Below are 24,100 nucleotides of genomic sequence, written 5' to 3' on the forward strand. Positions count from 1 at the left end.
TGTGGGCTACAATTCGCATAAGCCTCAGCCGGCATGACCAACAATCAGTCTAATGACACCTGGGGGGCACCATGTTGGCTGCCCCTAATTTATGCTGTTGTAAACCACCTTGGAATCTAGATAAAATAAATACATTTTATTTGAATGCTCTCTCCATGATTACTAGCTTTCAGAATAAAAACAGAAACGAAACAAAAAGCTCATATTCTCAGTATATTTGTGATAGGAATTTCATTTTATTTCTTCAATAATCTGACAATGTATATCAATTGTAACAGCAGGCAACTTTATTATGTGGTTATGGCTGAGAAACAGAAGGCACTAAACCAAACCCATGCTTAACAGAATAAATAGCTTAAATTAATGCACCAAATGCAATCATTCTGACAGCTCTTTCATTTGAAATCTTCGCAGAAATATCATACCCAGATCCAGAATAGTCAACTTGTTTCACACACAAACACTTATAGTAAACTGTCAAATGCTTAAGCCATTTAGGATATGAGTAAAGAATATTTCATTTGTGCATGCTGCATTCCACATTATTTCACTTAGTAGTCTGTTTATTTTGTAAAGGATTTAATTAGAACTCAGTAAAAGCAATGTGAAACGTTAGGCCTTTGTGAGTACACATGCACACAAACACATGTAAAGAAAACCACACGTGCCCCACAGCCCATTCCTTCCTTCCTTCCTATTGTCTCAGCAAATTTCTACCGTGTTTATGAGTGAAAAGCCAACCATCCGTGACATTTGAATGTTGTATACAGTATACATATCGGCAGATGTGGCTAAATACTTTAAAAGTTTATTGATTTAAAAATGAGGAAAGTTTAGAAAAATATAAGGAGTAGAAAACCTTAGTCAAGTTATATGCATAAAATCTTTTAAGGTAAACCTTCTTTTCATCAGGCAAAGTTTTATATATCAAATTAAGAGGGGTATAAATAAAATACATTATATTACGGACTATGTATTAAAAAGTGACTGTTAACCACCTTTACCTAAGGCCATTGTACAATAAGATAGATGTGAGGTTAGTGCATTTTAGCATACACACATTAAAATAATTCCACTTACGTTCTGTTGAATTTATAAAAATAAGCTTTTATTATACACAATCAGTGAAAAGAACTTTTCACTTGCAGGTTATATAATTATGAGAAACCATTCTTCATTATTTCCACCGAATTTGTTCACAAACCTGGAAAACAATGAAAGAAAGAATAGTTAGAAACAACATACTTGAAAAGAAACAGGAGAAAATTAGTGTGAGCATCTTTTGTAAGGGTATTCTTACTGGTAATGAGTAGTGAGAACATGAAATACATAAATGTAGCTTAAATGAAGTTACACACAGTGATAAGGGATTATTGCCACTTTAAGAAATGTATTGCACAGGAAGATGTTCTAGCCCTGATCAATAACTCTCATGATGAAGCAAGGATCTTCATGGCCAGAACCTAGACAGTATGGAAGTCAGGTCAAATTTCCATGTGCGGGAACAAGCAATCCTTATGTGCTTGTGTAAATCTAAAGTAAGCAGAAGTTTATGTTTTAAGGATTAGGATAGGAATAGGGAAATTGTGGCTCTTCAGATGATGATGAATTTCAACTCCCATCAGCCCTAGCCAGCACAGCCAGTCATGAGGGATGATGGGAGTTGCAGCCTATTATTATTATTATTATTATTATTATTATTATTATTATTATTATTATTATTATTTCTATACTCACCTTCATCTGAGGATCATAGGACAGTTTACAATATAAAAACAAAAACAATACAAAAACAGTAACTCTTCTCACACACACTTAAACAGGCCATAGTTTGTTTAATCAGCCAAAGACCTGGGAGAAGAGGGCAAGGTGTTTTCCACTCTGGGCTCAAAGGCTGAGTGCGCACATGTACCAGTGAGGGTGGTTTTAGTATGTTATGTAAAGAGTAACTACAAACCCAATGATGGATAGAAGGAAGATTGGCATGATTTGTCGTTCAATATTCACTTGTTGACTGCCACGCTATTTGAGTGCCAAAGCTAACAAAACAGTTTTTAAAGTAAGAACATATGAACGGTGCAGGTTTACTGAAAATTGGCATCTCATTTGGCTTTGCATTTCTGACACAATCACTTTTATTAAGACTAAGTAAAGACTTCAAAAATGAGTGGTGCAATAATTACTATGTTTTAGACTTAACTCTGCATATTCCTTTTCTGCTAAGTTTATAAATGAGGTCCACAAAAGATTTAAAATTTCACAGTATACAGGAAAGTGTAATCTCTCCTGAATACTCGGAATACCATTGTGAATGTTTATTTGAATGTAAGAGAGTCCTTTTAAGTCTAAACGAGAAGTTAAACATTTATATCCAGCATGGTTTATCTTGGCATTTCCTATGAAGGATATTCAGTGTTGGCATCAGGATAAATTAGGGAATCCCCCTATCATAGCTCCGAAATGGAAAGTCTTGTTTGCATTCACAATTTCACTGCACATTTAGATAAAATAGTTCAGTTAATTTGCTTTTAGCTATATTTGTTTAAATGGAAAAGCACTTATCACCTAACTTTTTATTGCATAGGTTACCAAAACTGAATGATTACACTGCTTATTCGGAGAGCATGACAGTTACAATACCAATGTTAAATGGCCCCAAACCTAAAAACATACCTTTAACAACTTCTATGTTCAGGTTATGCTGACAGTTTGTAAAGTACAGTCCTGCTAAGAAAACCATCCTGTACTTGAAAAGTCTGCAGCTGTGTTTTCCTCCTTTCACAAATGCCATTTATTTCACAGCTGAGCTAAAACTTACAGTTCCACCCCCTCCCCAAATAAATACAAATAAAATAATTGCAACTCAGAATACTTTTTAGGCAATTTTGTGAACTTTTGCAACAATGTCTGTTTATTTACTTTGTCTTCCACTCTTCCCTCAATGATACAACTGCATAGCCAATCTGATTTGTTATGTCGCATTGCTATGCAATCTCATTCACATATTTTCCCTCATTGTGTAGTATCAGCCAATTGACAAATGCAGGCAGGAGGAAGCAGGGGGAAGGGAATGACACCAAAGAAGGAACAGCAATTGCAATTGCAGAGTATTTGAGGCATCTATAATTCTACCTCACTTGTTTTCATAAGTAACGCAAAAAGGTTTATCACAACAAATCATGACAAATACATGATGGAAATAATTTGCAGTTTATAGCTATATTTCAAGCATTAAAATCTTAAGGACCAATTAACATGGTACAGTGGTGCCTCGCAAGACGAATTTAATTCGTTCTGTGAGTCAATTCTATGGGAAACCGCGATTCACTAGACAAATTTTTCACAAAACAAATTCGTCTAGCAAGGCAAGCTCCGCTCGAAAAATCTCTTTGTTAAACGAAAAATTAGTCTTACAGGGCATTCGTCTAGCGAGGCACCACTGCACTTTGTATATGCCAAGATTCATGTTCTTGTTTTCACTGCATTAAGTTTGTGGTGAAACAATACTCTGATGGCTTCAAAATGAGTAGGTCAGCCATCGGCCCTTAATGAGTTGAATCAAGGGACATTTGAGTGCATGTGTCAGAAATGAGAAGAGGTCAGTTTTTCAGGTGGAGATGTAGTGTAGCTATTCATCATTTTATCACATGCCCATTCCAATGGGCCAACCCACATCTCAATATGCACAAAGGTCCTTAATCAAAACACACCTGAAGTCCATATGTATCTGTCTACTGAAAAGGACAAGAGATGTTGTCATCAATGAATGGAGTAAAAAACAACCCTAAATTTGGTATATCCACACTAATTCAGTTTAACTTTCCTGACTTTAATTTGAGTTCACAAAAGGGTCTACAGCCTTGAATTTCATACTAAAATGGAAATAAAAAATTGAAATTCAGATTTTGCCAGCCTGGTTCATGCTATATGATCTGTGGTCCTCATTCTGACAGGAATCTCAGAATTAGGTATGCAAAAATACACCACTGCTAATCATAAAAAAAATCCTTCCAGTAGCACCTTAGAGACCACCTTAGAGGTCTCTAAGGTGCTACTGGAAGGGGAATTTTTTTTTTTGTTTCGACTACGTCAGACCAACACAGCTACATACCTGTAACAATACAAATAAATGTATCTGAATCTGAAAACTCTGAATTCTTTTGAGCAAAAGCTTTCTGGTTTACATATCATGCTCATTTGATAAACCTTTCCACCATGTTGTTTTCCCAATGATGCATACGGTGGTTTAGGCTTCTCTGTGAAACACTGAACAAAACTGCTATTGAATTATTTAAATTTGTAAAAAAAAAAAAAGGTAGGATTTTCAGTTCCACTTGTTCCATTCAGAGCTTCCTATCCCTGGACCATACACACTGACCTGGGAGCAGTGCTTTTTTCAGGGGGTACTCAAGGATACTCAGTATCAGCACCTCTTTTTTTGTTGTAAGTTCCATCGAACTCAATGGGGAATACTTCTAATGAGATATGCATCAGATTGCACTGTAAATTTCCCAGTACAACGTTCATCAAATAATTTTTTGATAAATGAAGTTCTTTCATCTCAGCTGGTCAGGTGATAAAAAACTATCTATAAAAAGCATTAGACTACTGTGATACCCTCTTTCCTAATACCTGTGCAGCTGGTGTAATTTTCTTTCACCATCCAAAATTAGCTTTACACCTGGGCAGTTATTATCTTGAAGAAGTTGAAGAATGTAGTAAATATTAGCTGCATGTAATTTATTAAAAGCTGCGTCAAAGGACACCTGTTGTTGTTGTGAAGATTAATTCTACAGCTCTTCTGCTCACAGTCATAAATTATGAAGTTTCATTCCTCTTGGCACTAAATCACACACAGTGTCCATGAAGATTTCTAATGCATTAACTTTCCTCTCACACAGCCAAATTAAATTAGGCTGGTCTTTACATGGTTGGGCCTTTTACCTGCACTGCACACTGGGAATTGGCACTGTAAACGATGCCAGGCCTTTTACTGGCTCTCCGCTTTACAGACATTTCAACACCTGGGTGTTGGCAGCCTGTTGGCAGCCTGCATTTTCCAGGAGTTGCCCTTCACTTGTAAGATTGGCTACAGCAACTACATTCCAAAACCAGATGGTTGCCATTACCCCATATAATTATTTTTTAAAGACTTATTCCTTTAACCAATTTGCCAGTCTCAGATGTCACATACAGTACAATATTGCTTAGATCAAACATTTTTGTTCTCCTCCAATGGTTAAAATAGTACAAAGAACAACCTACTTCATGCAGCAAAAGATAGGTAACTATGAAAGTTGATATATGGGTTTAGATCAAGATGCTAGTCTGTTGCGCCCTTAGAATATCTGCAAGAAGGTAGCCATTATTTTAATTACAGAGTTTTGACCCCTCTCTGCTTTGCATGTTACAGGTTTAAGCTAAAGTAAACAGTTTTTACTCATGAAAGCAAAAAGCAGATTTTAAAATTACAATTCAGTGGACTGAACTAATTTAGTAACATGGTGTTGGTAGTTGCGTTAGTAACATGAATGTTAGTTCTCTCTCAAAAGCCCAAATTAATTGGTTGCCTTATTATCGTCTCTATTTGTCTTTAACATCTGTTAATTTAACATGTGCAGATTTATTCCAAGAATTCACAATGAAACAAATAAGAATTTTAGATATATAGTGAGCAACAAAATGAGCTGACGCAAAGTTGTAGTTCCTAGTTGTTAAAATTAAAAGGTTCAGGAGATTTTCCTATATTTTAAACTAAATCTAAAATAAAATCTAGACCAGTTTCACGTGGCTTTTCTTCCAGACATGTCCAGGGACTACAGGACTATGGTGATATCTGGGGATGGGTGTTAGCTTCACAAAACTCTAGGAATTCATTTTTCTCAGGTGATGGTTGACAGTGTCTGTCTGCCAGTAACGTGGTTATGAGGTAATTTTAATCTGTTCTAGTAATTTAACTTTTGTACGTTCTAAAGTATGGTTGTCGTTTTTGTGATTTTATTATCTTATCTTTGTGTAAACCACTTAGATGTTGCTACAATTATTGATGAAATAAATTGATTTATGGAATTGGCTTCCACTCCCCCTGCAGCCCTGCACACTCCACAAATCTGCTCTGAATTTTGGGGAGTGTGCTAGGCTAAAGAGAGAGGAGAAAAAAGGGAAGTCCTGCTGGGTAAACGGATGGTTGATAAACGAATAGCTAGACCGACAAACAAACATTTTGTACCCCTTCTATCTGACTCTCAGCAACTAACACCTAGTGATGATCCACTGGTGTGAAATCAACCCTGGAAAGAAAATGTACATCTGTAGCATGTACTCTAATGTAGATTATTCTAACTGCAGGCTGGATTGAAAGGTTCCTTTGATTTCAGAGGAAAACTTTCTCCATCAGGAAGTATTTTGACCTAGCTTAATGTCTGAAATGTACAGCATGACATTCTGAAATGATGTGAACATGCAGGTCCTAACAGATCACACATGTAAATGTTCTATGGATAGTTCTGTGAGTCGATTAGGACTCTATCTAATGTAGTAATCCATTTCACATCTCAGAAAAGTGACAAGGGCAACTCATTTCCAGGTAACTTCCTTGTGTAATAGCACTTTGTGAGCATCAGATTTTGGGTCTGACCTGGCCTCTTGGGCAAGATGTACAGGAAGGGCAAAAGAACTCCAATTCACTATCAGAAATAAGTTAAATATTATTTAGAGCTTGATGTCCTAAATTTACAAAATAAAAAAATTCCTTCAGTAGCACCTTAAAGACCAACTAAGTTTATATTTTGGTATGAGCTTTCGTGCATGCACACGAAAGCTCATACCAAAATATAAACTTAGTTGGTCTTTAAGGTGCTACTGAAGGAATTTTTTTATTTTGCTTCGACTCAGACCAACACGGCTACCTACCTGTAACTAAATTTACAAGTTACGATAAAAAGAATTATATTGTGGTTGTCATATTGATGTAAACAAGTAACAGCTCAATGGTTTTCTCCCCTCTCAATTTTTCCACAAGTCTGATTCTTCTTACTTCAATATGTATTGTTTAAATGGTTTCAGTTCTACGCACAAGGTACTGCAGAGCACCTGGTTAAACAGCCTGCTCCAGTGTAGCCATAAAATCTAAAATAGTTTAGGAAATGACACACATTTTCACCCTGGCAGATTACAAACTACTGTGATCTTTTTAAAAGCAACTGTCAGAGCAATTCACATTTCCAGCAAGATTATTTATGTTTACTTGCCACCATATATAATTTGTTGTAGCCTCAGCATGTGGAGGGAAACTAGCAGATACTACTTGTCTTAACTTCCATTATTTAGGATCCTTAACCCAGTAAGATGTCTATGTCACACCCTTGAGCTGGAGCTGTGAAATATGTTCATGGCACAACAAGAATTATTCAAGCAAGCAAAGTTTTTAAAGCTGGGACTATAGTCTTCTCTCTCTCTCTTTAGGACAGCACTCCAGGATGCTTGGTATCTGGTTGTGTTACTACACTCATTCAACAGAGATTTTGGCTTGGCACAACTTTTTATCCCTGGTTTCTGCATGTAGCACACATTGATAAGAGATGAATTAACATGTTAAGCTTTGTAGTATGGTAAGCAGGGAGCATAACCTACAAGCACTTTCAGCCCTACGGTAATATAGCTGAGATCCCATCAATAAAATCCATCATTCTTCACTCCTATAGGCAAATCATAACTAAACCTGTTAGAAATAAAAAGTAGTTTGCAGAACACCTATTTTGTGAAAATATGGTGCCTACTCCAAGCTGCCAACAATTTATATCAAACAAGGAGCAACCTCTTACGTTTATCTAGATCTGCTTCCACTCCTTCGCTTTCATTGTCGCTTGGTAAAATCCAAGGCTGGTGGGCAAGTTGAAGTTGTAAGAATTCATCCTGTAACAAAAATAATGGTTGGAGAAGGAATAAGAATTAGGGCTGCAATGTTTCTTTCAATTATACACAAACAGATTTAAAAAATTAAAGATGAAATTCAAAAAGTTCTCCTGATTAATTGGGTATCATTTTGGAAGGGGTCTCTTTCTGCCCTTTTTATGTTGTAGTTGTCAATCCCATGAGTTATGTGCTAGAATGGAGGGTCAGAGCTGAGTGTGCTGTAGGCACTGTGGGTTCTAGGCTCCTTGGAAGACCCAACTTCACAAGGAAAAAAAGCTGATGGCTTCAGTCCCAAAACCAAGGCCTAGACATCACACCACTTCTTCCAAGGAAGCTGGAAAGTTGCAATTCTGTGGATTTTCTTGGGAAGAGGTTCTATTGAAGTCAGCGAAGTTAACAAATAGCCAGAAACCGATGATTTTATGCACATGCAAATTTAACCAATCCAAAACTCAGTTGATTCATCTATGATTTCTTTAATCGTGTGACAATTCTAGCAAAACTGACACATAGAAGGATTGTCTCTGTGTAGAAAAGTAGCAAATAAATGAATCTTGATATACAATGAACAGATGTAAGCTGTAATAAAATCCAGACTTCTTGCAGCAAAATAACCCCCCCGTTTTTAAATTGCTTGCAGATCAGGGAGGACATGATTTCACACAGAGAGGCATTGATGTAATTTTAACACAGGATTCATAGGAGGATGGCTTCCTGGACACTTTTGTTTGGAAGTATGTTGTTTGGGCTGCTGTTGCTGTGCTGGAAATTAGCCAACAAGTGAAACCCAGCACATAAGAAAGTTTACTGTGCTGAATAAATATTTGGTCAATAAAAAAGGGTAGTAATGTTTTGAGACTCACAAGGCTCTTCTTTGGAGAAGTCACAAGACAGAGGCTCAGTGTGATCTGCATTTGAAAAGGCAAAGGGCCCAACTCCACGTGACCTCCCAATGTTGGCTATTTTTGAAAGAAAAAGCAACTACTGTATGCAACACCAAATTATGCAAAAAACAAAATCAAAAAATGGGCCAAGTCTTGCGGGAACTTGCAACTAACCTACACCAGGCAAATAAGGTCACTGGAATGTATTAAAGTTGTTTCCCACGGCAGCTGAAGTTGTTTCCCATTGAGTTGAATGGGATCTATTAGTAATGACATAAGTTGGGTTCCAAAGACTTCAATGGGAACTAAGTTCAGCTTATTTAATTAAGACATAACCCACTTCAGAAAGGCTGTTTATAAAGCATCTTGTTGGGAAGTCCCATACAACCTGACAGTCTCTCTGTCCCTCCCAAACATCAACATAAGAGCTATTGCAGACTCCAAGAAATACTGTCCCAAAGAGATTCGGCATTCAGTTGTCACACTTCATAAAGGCTAAGAGTTTGATCCTCAAACCTATTTGTCTCAATTGATAATCCACTTGTAGAAAGGCCTGAAGATCTAAAAGACTAAATGTGTATATATGTGAATGTAGGAAAGGATTTAAAAACTTGATTTATTCATCCTGTAGCAATAATAAAAATATTTATCTACGTTACATTGCTTGGTTTGATTTTGAAATGAGCTGGTAATACAACACACCTGCACATTTGCTACAGCATAATCCCTGCCAATAGAAACGCAGGCATGTGTACAAGAACTAAGATCATCAAGCAACTTATAATTCTTTCAGACAGAACTCCAAAACTAAAATTTTGCACTTTTTACAAAAAGAACTACACAGATGACATGTTAACCGTTGCCAAATTCTTTAAGCCTCTTTGCCTGTTTAGAAAAAAAATGCCTGCTTATAACATGGTCACTCCCGTAAGGACAGGAAGAGCTTTAAAGATATCACTGAACAGAAATGGAACAGAAAATGTTCTAGCATTCATTCTTCGAACACTGCACATTTTATAATTTGGCAAAAAACATTTTTTTAAAAAAATACGGATTTAACATTGAATCTTAGCTACCAAGTATCCCGTTTTTGCGGGAAACCCCCGGATTTTAATCCGTTTCCCGCTGTTCTCCCGAATGGAGAAAAATCCCGGAAATTTCCCCGGATTTCCTACCTGCCAGGGAGCCTCCATTTTGGGTGCCGCTCTTCCCATGTGTGGGCACCGGAATTGGGCAGAGCGGCACCGGAAGTCGTTTCTACGCATGCCCAGTGGCCATCTTGGTGGTGGCTGCATGGCGGTGGCCATCTTGGCGACGGCCGCCGCCATGCGGCCACCACCAAGATGGCCGCCAGGCACACATGGGAAGAGCGGCCCTGGAAGTTGCTTCTATGCAACGTCGGGTGCCGCACTGCTGCTGATCCCGCATTTTTCAGCGGGAGACTTGGCAGGTATGCATTGAATTACTAAGCAAATTGTGACAGATTCATGGACTGCTGAGGATAAAACTCCTTTACTGAAGCTCCACACCTACCTGAATCAATTAAATAAAGTGCATCCCAGCCATATTCAATCTTTTGTGGGTTATTGGTGCAATAGGGCAATATCCCAGTCTCATACAATGGATGGGAAAGGACAAGTTTGTTTCCCTACTACACAAATGGTACCTGAGATCCACAGACACGCAAATTCACAAAACAAAATTCTCTGTGGAATTCTACTTGTGAGCAAAAAGGAGGTACAGTATGTAAATCCTTCTCCCAATTTGCTTTCCAAGTATGAAATATAAATCTCAATTTTTTTCTTTTAGGAGTGTTAATACCACTCTGAACATGCAACATTTGCCATTAACTCTTGTCATAACATGAAAAGAGCCTGCTCAACTAGGACAGTGGTCCATTGAATTCAGCATCATGTTCTCACAGTGGCTAAGCTGAAGCCTATGGAAGCAGATTTTGCTATCTTCCCTTTCCACACACACCCCAGCTCCTAGTGCCACCTCCCACAGTTATTTCAAAAAAAAAATACCCCAACCCACTGGAGCCGATTTTCAGTGAGTAAGAGGGCTAAAGAAAGAAATCTGCAAAAAATGCCTTCCTTCAATATAAACCTCTGTCAATAGAGAAATAAATACATGCTTATGCACATGTGTGCACACACAGACTAGATATATAATTAAAGCAACTTGAACACCACTATGAACAAGGTGTTGGATCTATTGTCAAACATTATATGATAATATATGGGCAATATACGAATAGTCAACTGATTTCAATAGGTCAGCTCTGAGTATAACTTACCTGGATGTACACAGGATTCAGATTTACTGATAATTTTTGCTTTGCTTTCAAATATATATATATAAAACTTACTTCGGACAAACTGCTTCTTTGAGTGACGTTTCCTAGAGTGTCTCCGCTTGTTTCCAGGAGCCCTGAGGGAGTGGTGATGGTCCTCCCAAGTTGGTTCTTTGATATTAAAGACCGGCTTCTCTGCATACTAACGACTCCTTCCTTGTTTCCTTGGTTGCTAGGGGAAAGAGGTATTTGCAACAAAGCATTTGGGGCTGCAGGCCTGTTTGCTGGAGCTGGGAGCACAGAAGACCTGTTGGTCTGTGGAGATTGAGGCCTACTGTTTGTGACACTGGAGACCTGTAGTCTATTGTTGCTGGATAATGGTGGTGATTTGTTTCTTTGAAGCTGGAGCTGAATATCTTTCCCAGTCAGACTTGGCACTTGTGGTCCTGAATCCTGGCTTGGTGGAACTTTAAAATTTCCTTGGTGATCTAGTGCAAGTAAATTAGTTTGTTGGCTACTGGTATTCCGCAATAGTCTTCCTTCTTCCCACAGCGCAAGGTCCTTTGCGATGTCTGCACAGACACAAAAGTAACACAATATAACAAGAATTGAAATCCCTGTATCCTATTGATCACCATGTTTATTCGAACTTGAGGATATAGTTTATTTATTACTCTAATACTAGGGAACTTGGATTCATATCAGCAAGGGACTTACTAAGCGGTTTCTGGCAAGCCACTTTTTTGGACCCATTCCTCACAATCATTTCTGATACAGTGAAACCTCTACAAGCGGATGTCATATTCTGCCAGGGAAAAAGGTGGATATAACTAAATTAATATAATAATAATAATAATAATAATAATAATAATAATACAGTAATAGTAATAGTAATATTCTGATGGTAATCTAAGCAATCTGGTATGGAATAGGATTCTACTGCAGTATATGCTGCCACAACCCACATGATGGGTTGCAATATCACTACGCAAGACAGCATTCATAAAAATTACCATCTTGAAATTTTACAGACATCAGCACATCCCTAAAGAATCTCTTCTTTGTCATGATTTGGTGAGTGCCAGACTTCTCTAAATTCCTAGGTCCAGTAGGTGTTAGAATTTAATCAAGGCTTGGGGAGTTAAACTGGATGCTACACTCTTAATCCCTGGATGCTTCCTGTGTTCAGTGGGAGATGGGCCTTTATGAGAACAAAGGAAAGCCAGACTGAAAACAGGTGGGACCTCTCCTCCAGCTCTGAGATAGTTAGAAGAACTAAAGCCAGAGTTTGGTGTAGAGTTGGCTGTGATGTGACCTGGAGAAAAAAAAGGTTGCAGGCTGGTAAAGACAGCAAGCTGGAGGGAGCGTCAGAGCACAATGATTGATTTCTGTTTGAATCCAAGGCTGCGGCTATGGCAATCACTGGTTTAATGGACATCTGTGCTTAATTTAATAAAAAGGTAAGAACAGGTATTGCTATTGTTGCTATAATATTAAAATAATTGAGTGGAGAAAATGATGCCATCAATGATTTTTTAAAAAAATGATTTTGCTTGCATTAAGCTTTTATTTTTTTTCTTTTCTTTAAAAAAATTAATACATATCACTTCACTTCACAATTTGGAGACTACCTGTTTAAATTGTCTAGGTCAATAGATGACAATGCGAATGCCATAACTTAAACCAAATGTGGAATGAGCTCTCCCACAATTAAATTAACCTGTGTTTTTGCAAATGACTGGGTTCATTGACTTATCTACGGTGAATAAGAAGGTATGTTGGAAAACTGATATATGCTGTTTATGTTTCAATGAGAGTTCAATGAACATCATAACTTTGGCCCAAGATGCTATCTAAAAAAACTGATTGGTTCTGCTGATAAGCAAAGCATTTCAATCATTTCTCCACAGCTAATTTAAAATTTTCCACTACAAAATGGTTTTCATTTATTTAGCATAGAATATATATGTTGATTTTGAACATCAGCTTTTCCCAACGGAAGAAAGGAAGTGTTTTAAAAGAGAATATAGTGCCACCAAATATTTTGATGTATTTGGCATATTAATTTATTTAAGAAAGTTCTTATTAGTGGCATATAAATTGAAATAGACATAGACATAGAATATCAAATGGGACTATGAAAGGTCTCTGCAGGTAATAAGCTTGGGAAGTTGATGGATGCCTCACAATTAACCAGAGCCTAGCACTTGGTGATCTGAAGGATGTCTACCTATTTACCTATCTACCTTTCTGGACTTGATTGCTAGCGGTAGCAGTTGGTGGGATGCTACTGTTCTCCCAGCTTCCATAGATAACACGATTCTGACACTTACTGGGAGAAGATGGGAAAGGCGTGGGGAGCTTGGCATTGCACAGACATGTGATGGCAAGAGTGGTGGATTGGCTCCACCACACTGCACAGCTCAGAGCTCCCCATGCCTCCCCATACAGTGTGGGCCAGTAGCATGCTGTGTTTGGAAGCCAGGAGAGCAGCAGCAGCAGCAGCAGCATCTCCACTGGCCACTACTGGTTACTAAGGTAATGTCTAAACAGCAGAGCTTTCCATCCTGAATATCTTGATGGGCGGAAGCAGGAGGCAAATGGTATTGGTAGGTGACATAGACAAAGCGGGGAGGAGCATCACTAATTAAACCTCATCCTTATATGGTGAACACTGGGGTGAAGTGACGATGAGCAATGAAATTGAATGGGCCAACAAAGACATGTTCAAATAACCAAGTAAACCTTCTTGGGTGCTTCTAGCCACTAGGCAGCTATCCCTCAGATCTGTGCCCTGTGGAGCACTTGAAGTAATAGTGGGACCCCACCCCTCTGCCAGCTTATATACCGTCCCCTGATGGGTTGCGCGCCTGCAACCTGAGACTTCTCCTGCACGGAGGTGTGCCTCCTGCCCACACTCTTGGGAGCCCCACCTGTCCCAGACATCATGCTATTAGTGGATGATTTCAACGCTTATTTTTGCCCCATGCAAAAAGCATCCATAGCTCAGTGGCAGAGCTTTGCAAGCAGAATGTCCCAGGTCCAATCCCCAGCATCTCCAGGTAGGGCTGACAAGGACTCCTGCATGAAACCCTGAAGAACAGCTGCTACGTAGTCAAAACTGAGCTAGGTGAGCCAGTGGTCTGACCTGGTATAAGGCAGCTTCTGGTGTTCCTGTCCAAAGCTTCATGTTTAGAACTGGGATAAAGTTTGACTGTGGAAACTAAGGATGAGGAACTGGGATCAGTTCTCTTCTGGACCTTGGTGGTACTGGATAGTGGAAGACCATCTTTGGACAAGAAGATTCCACTTGGCCTGTTTCCTTGACAATCAAGAGTTTCTTTCCTTTATGGACCTAATCTTGTGACCCTTTCACTGTGACTATTCACTACAAGTAATTACTGAAAGACTAGGCACCTAAGGATTCTTCAGATTGTAGGTACCATGTGATGGATTCTGGAGCCATTTGGGAAGATTTATACAGTGCTGTTTTTAGCAGTAATAACAATAATTCACTAGCACTGAATGTTACTGAGCTATGGAAACAAATGTGTAAGGAAGCTGTCCAGATATATTTTGATTACGATCTACAGGCAAGCCTCAATGTCTGTCTTAAAATGAGTATTTGTTGACTCAAAGTACAGTAACGAAGATTGGGAAAAGAAAAACCACCCCTGTTAACACCTTATTGTTCAATCCACTAAAATCTGTCCTGAAATTTCTTCCCCAAGCAAATGCTAGGGTTTATGCCACTATACCTACCAGCAAGGTGTTTTTCCATGGTTTGAAGTTCTTTTGCAGCCAATGAATCTTTCAATAGCTTCTGGCTTTGGGAGTCTCCACTGCTGGAACTCATAATGTCTAGATCCCAAACTGGTTGATTCTGGCATGAAAGAAAAAAAAAGCAGGGAGAATGCTAAAATGTTTTTGTACACTTATTAAAAATGGTAGTTACCAAGCATCAAAACGGCACATTCTTTTAATTACATAATTGAGACAGTCTGGTACTGCTTACCTGTATAGAGAATGGTACAAACTATGGCAGCATACTGGGCCAAAATTTGAAATGGTTTATACTCTCTGTGATCCCACTGACTTCAGTGAAAGTGCATTTAGTTTAAGTCAGCATCAACTTGGCCTCAATATCTATATAATTCATCACCTCTGGGGACAAAACAGCATTTTTGCTGTTTTGTATCATTGCAACAAAATATAAAAATAAAATATTCCTTTCAGATGGAACTAGTTGTGATGCCCTTACTGTACTTTGGAAGGACTGTTGGCAACAAAAGTCATTTGGTTATTGAACACTGCAGTGTTCAGAATTATATTTTGGGGAAGATTGTCAGCTAACTTTTAAAAGTTGTTTCATGAGAAACCATGAAGTAAACTTGTTAGTTTCTTTTTACATTCAAAGAAGATAACAAAAAACATATGACCAGATGTGGAATACCGTTAAAACAAGAAGCCTATAGGTTAATTAAAGTAGAAATTATCTATCCGTTAGAGCACAATTTATTTTATTTATTACATTCATATCTTTCACTCTCTCCAAAGATATCTTGAGGAAGTGTACATGGTGTCCCATCCATTTTATTCTCAAAACAATCCTATATGGTAGTTCTGGCTGAAAAGTGTCTGACTAGCCCACATGGTCAAATGGCCAAGTAGAATTTGAACCTTGGTCTCCCCATTCTTAGTCAGACACTTTAATCACTGCATCATGCAGAGACTAATAAAAATAATCTTTAAAAAACCTTAGCATGAAAGAAGTAAATACAAGTCACAGATATATTTGTTAATACATTTTTTGGGTTTCTAAGAAATGTGTTCACAACAAATGAACACAATACCATGAAATTATATGCCTATACATAAATCACACTTTCCCCCCCTTAAAGAACCCCAAAGCCTTTTGTTTAGCCATAAACACATAAGCTGCTGTGTTTATGCAAAAACATTTAAACTGTGAAGCTCCACGTTAGCACAGGAAAGAAAATCTGGCTGCATTTAAATATCACATCAATCAACTTTATAAAAGTGGCTGAAGATTATATCTGGCGTATTTCCTTACTAATGCAGAATTTGGGATGAGAGTGTTCCAACTGACTTTGCAAAATGTATCCCTACAGCAGAATGGTTTAACTTCGGAAAGCTCTATTTTTGTCCCCACATTTAGTATTCAGTCCTCAAATCATTAAATCATGCAAACAGAAAAGCTAAAAACATACCCACACACATACAACCCTGTGTATTTCACATACTGTTAGACTCTTGTATCTGCAAACACATGTTGTCATTATAATTTCAGATGTGTAACTAGGTCCACTGACATCTGGTGAGGGAAAGTGTTCCCGAAGAGGAAGTGGGGCATAGGTGGCGCTGTGGTTAAACCACTGAGCCTAGGGCTTGCTGATCAGAAGGTCAGCAGTTCGAATCCCCGCAACAGGGTGAGGTCCTGTTGCTCGGTCCCGGCTCCTGCAAACCTAGCAGTTCAAAAGTGCAAGTAGATAAATAGGTACCGCTCCAGCGGGAAGGTTAACGGTGTTTCCGTGCGCTGGCTGCTCTGGTTTCGGTTTTCCATTGTGCCAGAAGCGGTTTAGTCATGCTGGCCACATGACCCGGAAAAACTGTCTGCAGACAAACACCAGCTCTCTCGGCCTGTAAAGTGAGATGAGTGCCGCAACCCCAGAGTCGTCTGCGACTGGACTTAACTGTCAGGGGTCATTTACTTTTACCTTTGTATGTCTGAAAGCGGTGCCATCTTTACTCCCAACCAAATGGCTTTGTATAGTATAGGAAACAAGTAAGACAATGGTTTCTGTCCGATAATTTTGTGTGTCAGCATCCAAACCTACAACCAAGAGGTACATTATCCTTTTCAAGTGTTTTGCTAGCAGCAGCGGCTTACAAGGGGGGCAGTGGCATTATCCCGGCAGCACTGCACTCATTTGCCTAGCAGCAGTGGCTCATGAGCGGGCAGCAGCAGTGGCATCTTCACCCTACCAGCCACCCCTGGATCAATTCTGCTGTAAGGCAATATCCTGCCCAGGCAGGCATCTCACAGGTACAGCCTGTTTCTTTGTTGCTACACTCCTCTGGAAGTTGTGTCCCCATGGGGACTAGAGAATACGAAGTGGCCCTAGTGTTCCTTCTTACTGCTCCCCAGCATGAATGAAAGGGCCCCTTCCTGCAAAGGCTACACTCTGCCCAAACACAGAGTAAATGTCTATCTCCCCCTCTTTTAAGATGGGGCACTGCAGAGTCCTGTTCCAAAGAACTTTCCAGATTCTGTCCTTTGTGGCACCCTCTCAGGGTTTGCCCAACTAGTACAAATAGCCAAGTGACAGCTCAACCTAAAAGTGTGGGCAAAGTTAGCAGGTGCAGCTTCCCTCAAACACCTGAAGGTTAGGAACTGGCTTGCAGAGAGGTAAGAAGCAGGTGCAGAAGTGGCATGTGTGTCTGCTTTTCACACCTGCTGTGCAATATCCAAGGTGGGACTCACATGCAACCCCAACAGTGAGATATGGAAATCGTAAGTGCATCTGCTACTGATGCACATCTGCACTGCATGAGAAACGCAACAGGCAGATACACAAGTATCTGCTTCTTGGAACTGACAGCAGTCTCTCTAAAGACTGGTTTAGAAAGCTATGTAGCAACCTAGGACTTCATGAAGTTCTGTCACTCATTCTAGCTTCAAAGCCTTTTTCTGCTCACCCTCTGAGTTGTCAGTGCACCTAGAAACACTGGTTGTGAGCCTAAAAGGCTTCTTTAACTTTCCTTCCCTGCATTATAGCAGTTTCCCCCACAGATCAGGTAGACTGGGCAGAGCACAATCATTAGTAGGTGCCAGACCACTTAAAAACTGACTCCACAGTGACATCTGGCGATCAGACTGAGGTTCTCCAGCCTCTGCTGATAATAACATTGAAGACAATGAATACTGTAAATAATACACTAAATGACTTGGAGAAACTCTTCGGTACTTGTCAGAGGGCCTGGTATGGCTACTCTAGAGTAACGACTCCAGCATGGTCTTTTAAGGTTTTTATTAAGTGCTGATTATTTACAGTGTTCAGAGCAGTAAAAATGCATCCTTAAGGTGAGGTGTCTGAACTCCCGAATGGCGATTGGCGCGTTTTCTTCCAGCACCACAGCTTTGGCAGACCCAACCTCTTCCCCCTACGTTTGCGTCGCAATTCGGGAGTTGGGGGAATTGGCCTCCCCCCTGTGCGTCCAACTTCCTGTCCCACCTGCGGCCTGGGCTCCACAACCTTGCCTGAGCCTCGGACACCACTTCCTGACTCTCCGCTGGAGGCAGAGCTCTCCTTACTCTCTCCCGCGCTTGGGGATGGGCTGGAACTTAAGATGGGAGGGACTTCCCTGTATCCCTCGTCCCTCACAGTACTGATGGCAGTCAGTTAGGTTTCCTTCCTGTGAAATATTGTCCCGTCTGCAAATGGTGAAATTCCAGAGATGGTAACATGTCAAACAAACTTCTTGGGGAACTGATCAGTGAAGAAATACTAGTTCCTGAAAGATTTCAACGAATATGTCATACACTTAGGACACACGTGATAGCTCTATGTTACTGCCATGTGTGTGTGTGTGTGTGTGTGTGTGTGTGTGTGTGTGCAACAAACTCATGTTTCTGCTTCCTACCTCATAAATATGGCCTGTAATACCATAGCTTGTCATTAGTTTTCCAAATGCTTGGGCATGACTGATGACATTTAGCACAACATGCAGCTACAGGAAAACTGTAGCAGTTATTTGTCTGCTTTCTCCATAAAGTCTTGATGTTTGAAAAAACAAAATCTTTAATGGCAGACAAGGCTATCAATGGCTACTAACCATAATGTCTATGTAAGGCTTAACCCTACCTGAGCTTTACCTAGTGCCCTTAATCCACAAATCTTCCCCAGTAGAGGAGACAACAAATATGTCCACAGACTTCCCAGCTACCATATAAGCATTAAGCATGACTTTTGATCATGCAGCCATGAATACACATTGAACAGAAACTCTTGTGAGTTCTGTTTGGGTAGCCAGGTGTGGTTACTGCACTCTTCCCTGACAATGCAAGTATACAGGGCAGTCAAAATGGCACCACTTCTCATATTATGCATGGTTTTTCTTAGTGCAAATATCATCACATTTATTTTCTTGAAATAAAGGCCATAGCCCCACATAGCCCCAATTGATTACTACAGCCCTGCTGCTTTCCAGAGGCTTTGGCACCAAAACCAACAATTGGGAGATGAACCAAGAGAAACAAAACATAGCTGCATGTACAAGCAAACTTAGAATCATAGAATTGTAGAGCTTGAGGGTCATCTTCTTCCATGATGTCTTGTACTTACCATACACCTCAGAATTTTGCAAATCTTTCCCACGAAGTGTGCTTTAATTATACTGTGATGCTACATTAGGTATTCTGGAAATGCATGGGAAGTTTAATATGTTGGGAAGCTTTGCAGCTCTGGCTGCTGCTGCCAGATAAGCCTGCGGACTTGGAAATGGATGGGCAGCATGGATAGGAAAGTTGGTTTTCAATCAGAGAAGTCAAAGTTGGAAACAGAATTGTTAGCACCCAAACCAAAAACACTTTCCAGAATGTATAAATTACTGCTGGAGTGGCATACGAAAGATGAACAAACAAAGAATGTTATGATGTTGTGGACAAAGGATGTGGGTCACAATATTATGATGGAAGATTGGGAAAAATTATGGAAACAGAATTTAAAGTTTACTGCGTGTAGTCTTTTGAGAGAGAATATAATGAAAATGATGTATAGATGGTACCTTACACCAGTAAAACTGGCTAAGATTTATCATAACAAAGATAACAAATGTTGGAAATGTAGGAAAGAGGAAGGCTCATTTTATCACATGTGGTGGACTTGCCCATTAGTAAAAGATTTCTGGGGGGAAAATTATAATGAACTAAAGAGAGTGTTGAAAAACACATTCAGTAAGAAACCAGAATCTTTTCTATTGGGTATAGTCGGGGGAGAGATTCCTAAGAAAAATGTCAACTTTTTTATGTATGCCACAACGGCGGCAAGAGGTTTGCTAGCTAAGAACTGGAAATCTCATGAACTACCAACAGTGGATGAATGGCAAATGAAGATGATGGAGTACATGGAAATGGCTGAGATGACCGGAAGAATTCGTGACCGGGGAGAAGAAGCGACAGAAGAAGAGTGGAAAGATTTTAAAACCTATTTGAAAAAATATGCAAAAATTGTATATTAAGATTAGATTTAGAATTGTATAGAACCTGAGGATTTAGAGTATAAGTGAAGTACATAGAAAGGATAGATTGGAAATTCTAAGAAATTTATATAAAAATGCATTGTAAATTGCTAAAAGATAAAAATGAAATGAAGAGCAGATGGAGGGAACTCGAGGAGGTCCCTATATATAATGTTAAAGAAATTTGGATTTGGATTTAGATGTTTGTTTTTTTCCTTTATTGCTATGTTATTGTATTTTAATGTGTCTTATTGTTTTTTAAGTTGTTGATTTTTCTTCTTTTTCTGTTTGTAAATTAATAAAAATCATTATTAAAAAAAAAGGAAATGGATGGCCTAAGCAAGCACTGGCCGAGGGCCTTTTGGCGGTTACCTTATTGCGAGAAGCAAAGTTATAGGGAATCAGGTAGAGGGCCTTCTCGGTAATGGCTCCCGTCCTGTGGAACACCCTCCCATCAGATGTCAAAGGAATAAACAACTATCTGATGTTTAGAAGACATCTGAAGGCAGCCCTGTTTAGGGAAGTTTTTTTAATGACTGATATTTTAATGTATTTTTAATCTCCGGTTGGAAGCCACGCAGAGTGGCTGGGAAACCCAGCCATATGGGCGGGGTATAAGTATCATCATCATCATCATCATCATTATTACTATCTGTGGACTCTGCCAGGCTGCTTGGGCCCTGGGCATTTCTGACCTTGTTTATATTGTGTTTTTAAAGCGTCCTTTCTCACTTGTTCATAATTCTCTTTGATATTATTGCTATTATTTGCTTTAGTTAGTGAAGCAAAATATAGACCAACCTATATGCAGCACCATATTAACCAAATACCCCAAGATATGGTGGTGGAATTTTATACTACTTACCTAGAAATTCTGTTTGCTGCAGTGTTTTTGTTTCGTTTAAAAATGTTAATAATTCCAATATATAAATCTAGGGCACTTTCGTTCTTAATATTTGGACTATACCAGCATGGCCCTACAGCTTTTTGTATCTCAGACAATGACTTAGTCAAACACAGTTAATATTAAAATCAATTACACATTGGCAGTTCTTTTTTAATTGTGACCTTGATGTTACTGGCATTTTTATTTCATTGTAATGACCTTTGGCTATACACAATAAAACTGTGACCGGCTGAGTCGTAATAATTTTCAGACAAAGGAAATTATTAAAGCGTTCTTGTCCATGTTACTTTTGGAACTGGGTTTCAGCCACTCTTACCTAAGATTGAACTGAGGCAAGGCCCCAGCTATCGCAGCAGTGGAAAACTGTTCTCAAGCAATATATCTAAGATGTATCTGCCAGCAGCTGAGGTCAGCCACATGTCGGTTTAAAAGTTTCCCCCCATGTCTTCATTATTTTTTCACTTACATTATATTTATTTTTGTCTTTACTCAAGTTACTACATATAAATTCTTCCTGGCATGAACATTAACAGAAAGGAAAGACCCAAATTCAATCATTACTTATCTTGTTCTTTACATTTTTGGAAAATACTGTAAGAGGGTAGGGGAAAGGAAACATGCCTGGACACCAGCATATTAAGAAACAAGATCAACTATCACTTGTGTCTAGTTTCAGCATTGCATCTGACCAGACACAAGTGATTTTTTTGATCTTCCATTTAGGAAAGATGCAAAACTGAAACACATTAAAACACATTAAAACTATCACAAATCTCAGGGCCAAAATTTGCATGACTGGTGAGGTTTCTTCAAAGGTGTGCTCAATTAAACAGCATAAGCGATTTCAGTTTTAGTATACCCAAAAGCAAATCGAATGATACTGGCTTTGTTCACTAAAGTAGGTTGTTCCTCAATCAATACATTCCCTTTTATTTTAATGGCTCTTTATTGTAACAAATGCTAGCTATAGCTGAGTTGACTAGTCCTTATTCCCCCAGGACTATAACATAAACTTGAATCTGCCAAATTGGGGAATCTGATGCAGTTGTTCTGGCTTACAAAGCTGTGTTCCCAATAATATATGTCCCATTGGCTTTACCTGGTTTTCCAGAGCTGGGGTTTTGTCACTCAGTACTTCTACAACCCTGATGTTGGGAAAGACTGAGGGCACTGGGAGAAGGGGACGACAGAGGACGAGATGGTTGGACAGTGTTCTCAAAGCTACGAACATGAGTTTGACCAAACTGCGGGAGGCAGTGGAAGACAGGAGTGCCTGGCGTGCTATGGTCCATGGGGTCACGAAGGGTCGGACACGACTAAACGACTAAACAACACCAACTTCTACACCAGAAAGCAACTTCTAGTTCAAGAATAGTCAACTAGGTCCTTTTAACAGTTACTATATCCCAAGGAAAAAACCTGATCACTGGGCTAGTCACTCCTTTAAATAGTGACGTTGCTCTCATCTTTCTTGGGTGATTGTTAATCTTGAAGGTTTAATCTGCTTTCTGGAAACAGAGGTGTTCTAAAGCAAGAGGCTGCAGAAAATTCATGGAAAGGTCTAAGCTCTGTTTCTTCATTTTCCCTGTAGTGTTATATTTTATGTAATTTAACTACTGTACATAAAAGCTAATGCAAACCATTGATGGTGCACAGACTGGTATTAACACAGTAGAATCCTGTGAGATTATGGAGGAGCTAGTTGTGGCGGATTAGTGCCTGATGAGGATTCCGGTGTGTTGGGGGTTAAACTATCCCTCCAATGATAGGCAGTTCTCCAGGAGGCGGAACTAGACTGTGTTTGAAAACAAAAGAGGGATAACGGTTAGTAGGAGTCAGTTGGTGGGAGAGGAGTTGGTTGGGGAAGGTGGAGAGTGAGATAGTGAGGAGTGGGAGGTTAGGTTTTGGAGGGATTAAATGCTCTAAAAAGACTGTGTCCTATAATGAAAGGAATGCACTATAAGTTACCAGTGAAATCCATGTTCTCAAGTTAATAAATAAAGTTAAATGTGCTTAAACATTAATTGACTCCAGCAGTGTGTCAGTTCCTCTAGTTGTGTGACTAAGAAGAGAACCAAGCTTCCCTGGGGTCAGGAAAGGAAGCTAGTTCAAAGTACTTCTGACAAACTAAGGGCTGGTCAGTGAAGCCAAGAAAGCCACAAAGTGGCCCGAGGGAGAGGCTAACCAGAGCAGTAGGGATCCATGAGAGGGAAAACCGCACTGGTAGTAAGGTGGTGAGAGGCTTTGGAAAAAGTGCCCTGAGGTAACCTAGAGCCAAGCCCTATCTTTTGTGAAACTGGAGGTTTAATCCCGTTTTTGCTGAAAGCACAGTGGGAACCACTGTCTGTGTGTTAGAGACTCGTTGACCTTCACACTAGTCTGCTTGCTCTAGCTCACACTGAAACAATAAACTATGGTTTATTGCTGCAGGAATGAGATTCAGATGCCTAGCCAGCTAACATAAGGTTAGCAATGCCAGCTGGGACAATTGGGAAGGCTGACTAGACACATGGGACTAGATTCAGCACTAATCCTTTGGGGGCAGGACCATCAAAACTATTAACAACAGCCATCTGTTAGGTGTTGCACACATGGTTCCAAATGAAGTACCACAAGTCACTGCATAGATACCGAGATGTAGCATGTGAAAACAGCACCATATGGGGACAGGTATTCAAACGTTTTTGCAGCATAGTACTTTTTATAATTCTTATACGAGAACAAGTAACATATTGTGTGCTTTCTGGGGATGATTTTATCCTTAGAACTTCTCTCCCAATGACATTTCAGAGGTGCATAAGCATGCTTTTCATTTCTCAGACAAGGCTAATGTGAAGC

The 24,100-nt window shown here is 39.4% G+C and overlaps 1 protein-coding gene across 2 annotated transcripts in view; it reads right to left on the bottom strand.

The window, feature by feature from the left end:
* Positions 1-265: 265 nt before the first annotated feature.
* The window catches only part of C8H8orf34 (chromosome 8 C8orf34 homolog), a 95,490-nt gene continuing 71,655 nt past the window's right edge, over positions 266-24,100 (bottom strand). The window contains exons 11-14 of one of the 2 annotated variants that reach the window (XM_035125357.2): positions 14,857-14,977; positions 11,170-11,666; positions 7,824-7,914; positions 266-1,204 (exon numbers count right to left, since the gene is read on the bottom strand). In XM_035125357.2, coding sequence (XP_034981248.1) covers positions 1,197-1,204; positions 7,824-7,914; positions 11,170-11,666; positions 14,857-14,977 — 717 coding nt within the window. In that variant the 3' untranslated portion in view covers positions 266-1,196. Of the gene's footprint in view, positions 1,205-6,924; positions 7,915-11,169; positions 11,667-14,856; positions 14,978-24,100 lie in introns of those variants that run through there. The other variant, XM_060277763.1, reaches the window with a different exon arrangement.

Source organism: Zootoca vivipara, chromosome 8 (assembly GCF_963506605.1).
Source record: "Zootoca vivipara chromosome 8, rZooViv1.1, whole genome shotgun sequence".
NCBI lineage: Eukaryota > Metazoa > Chordata > Lepidosauria > Squamata > Lacertidae > Zootoca > Zootoca vivipara.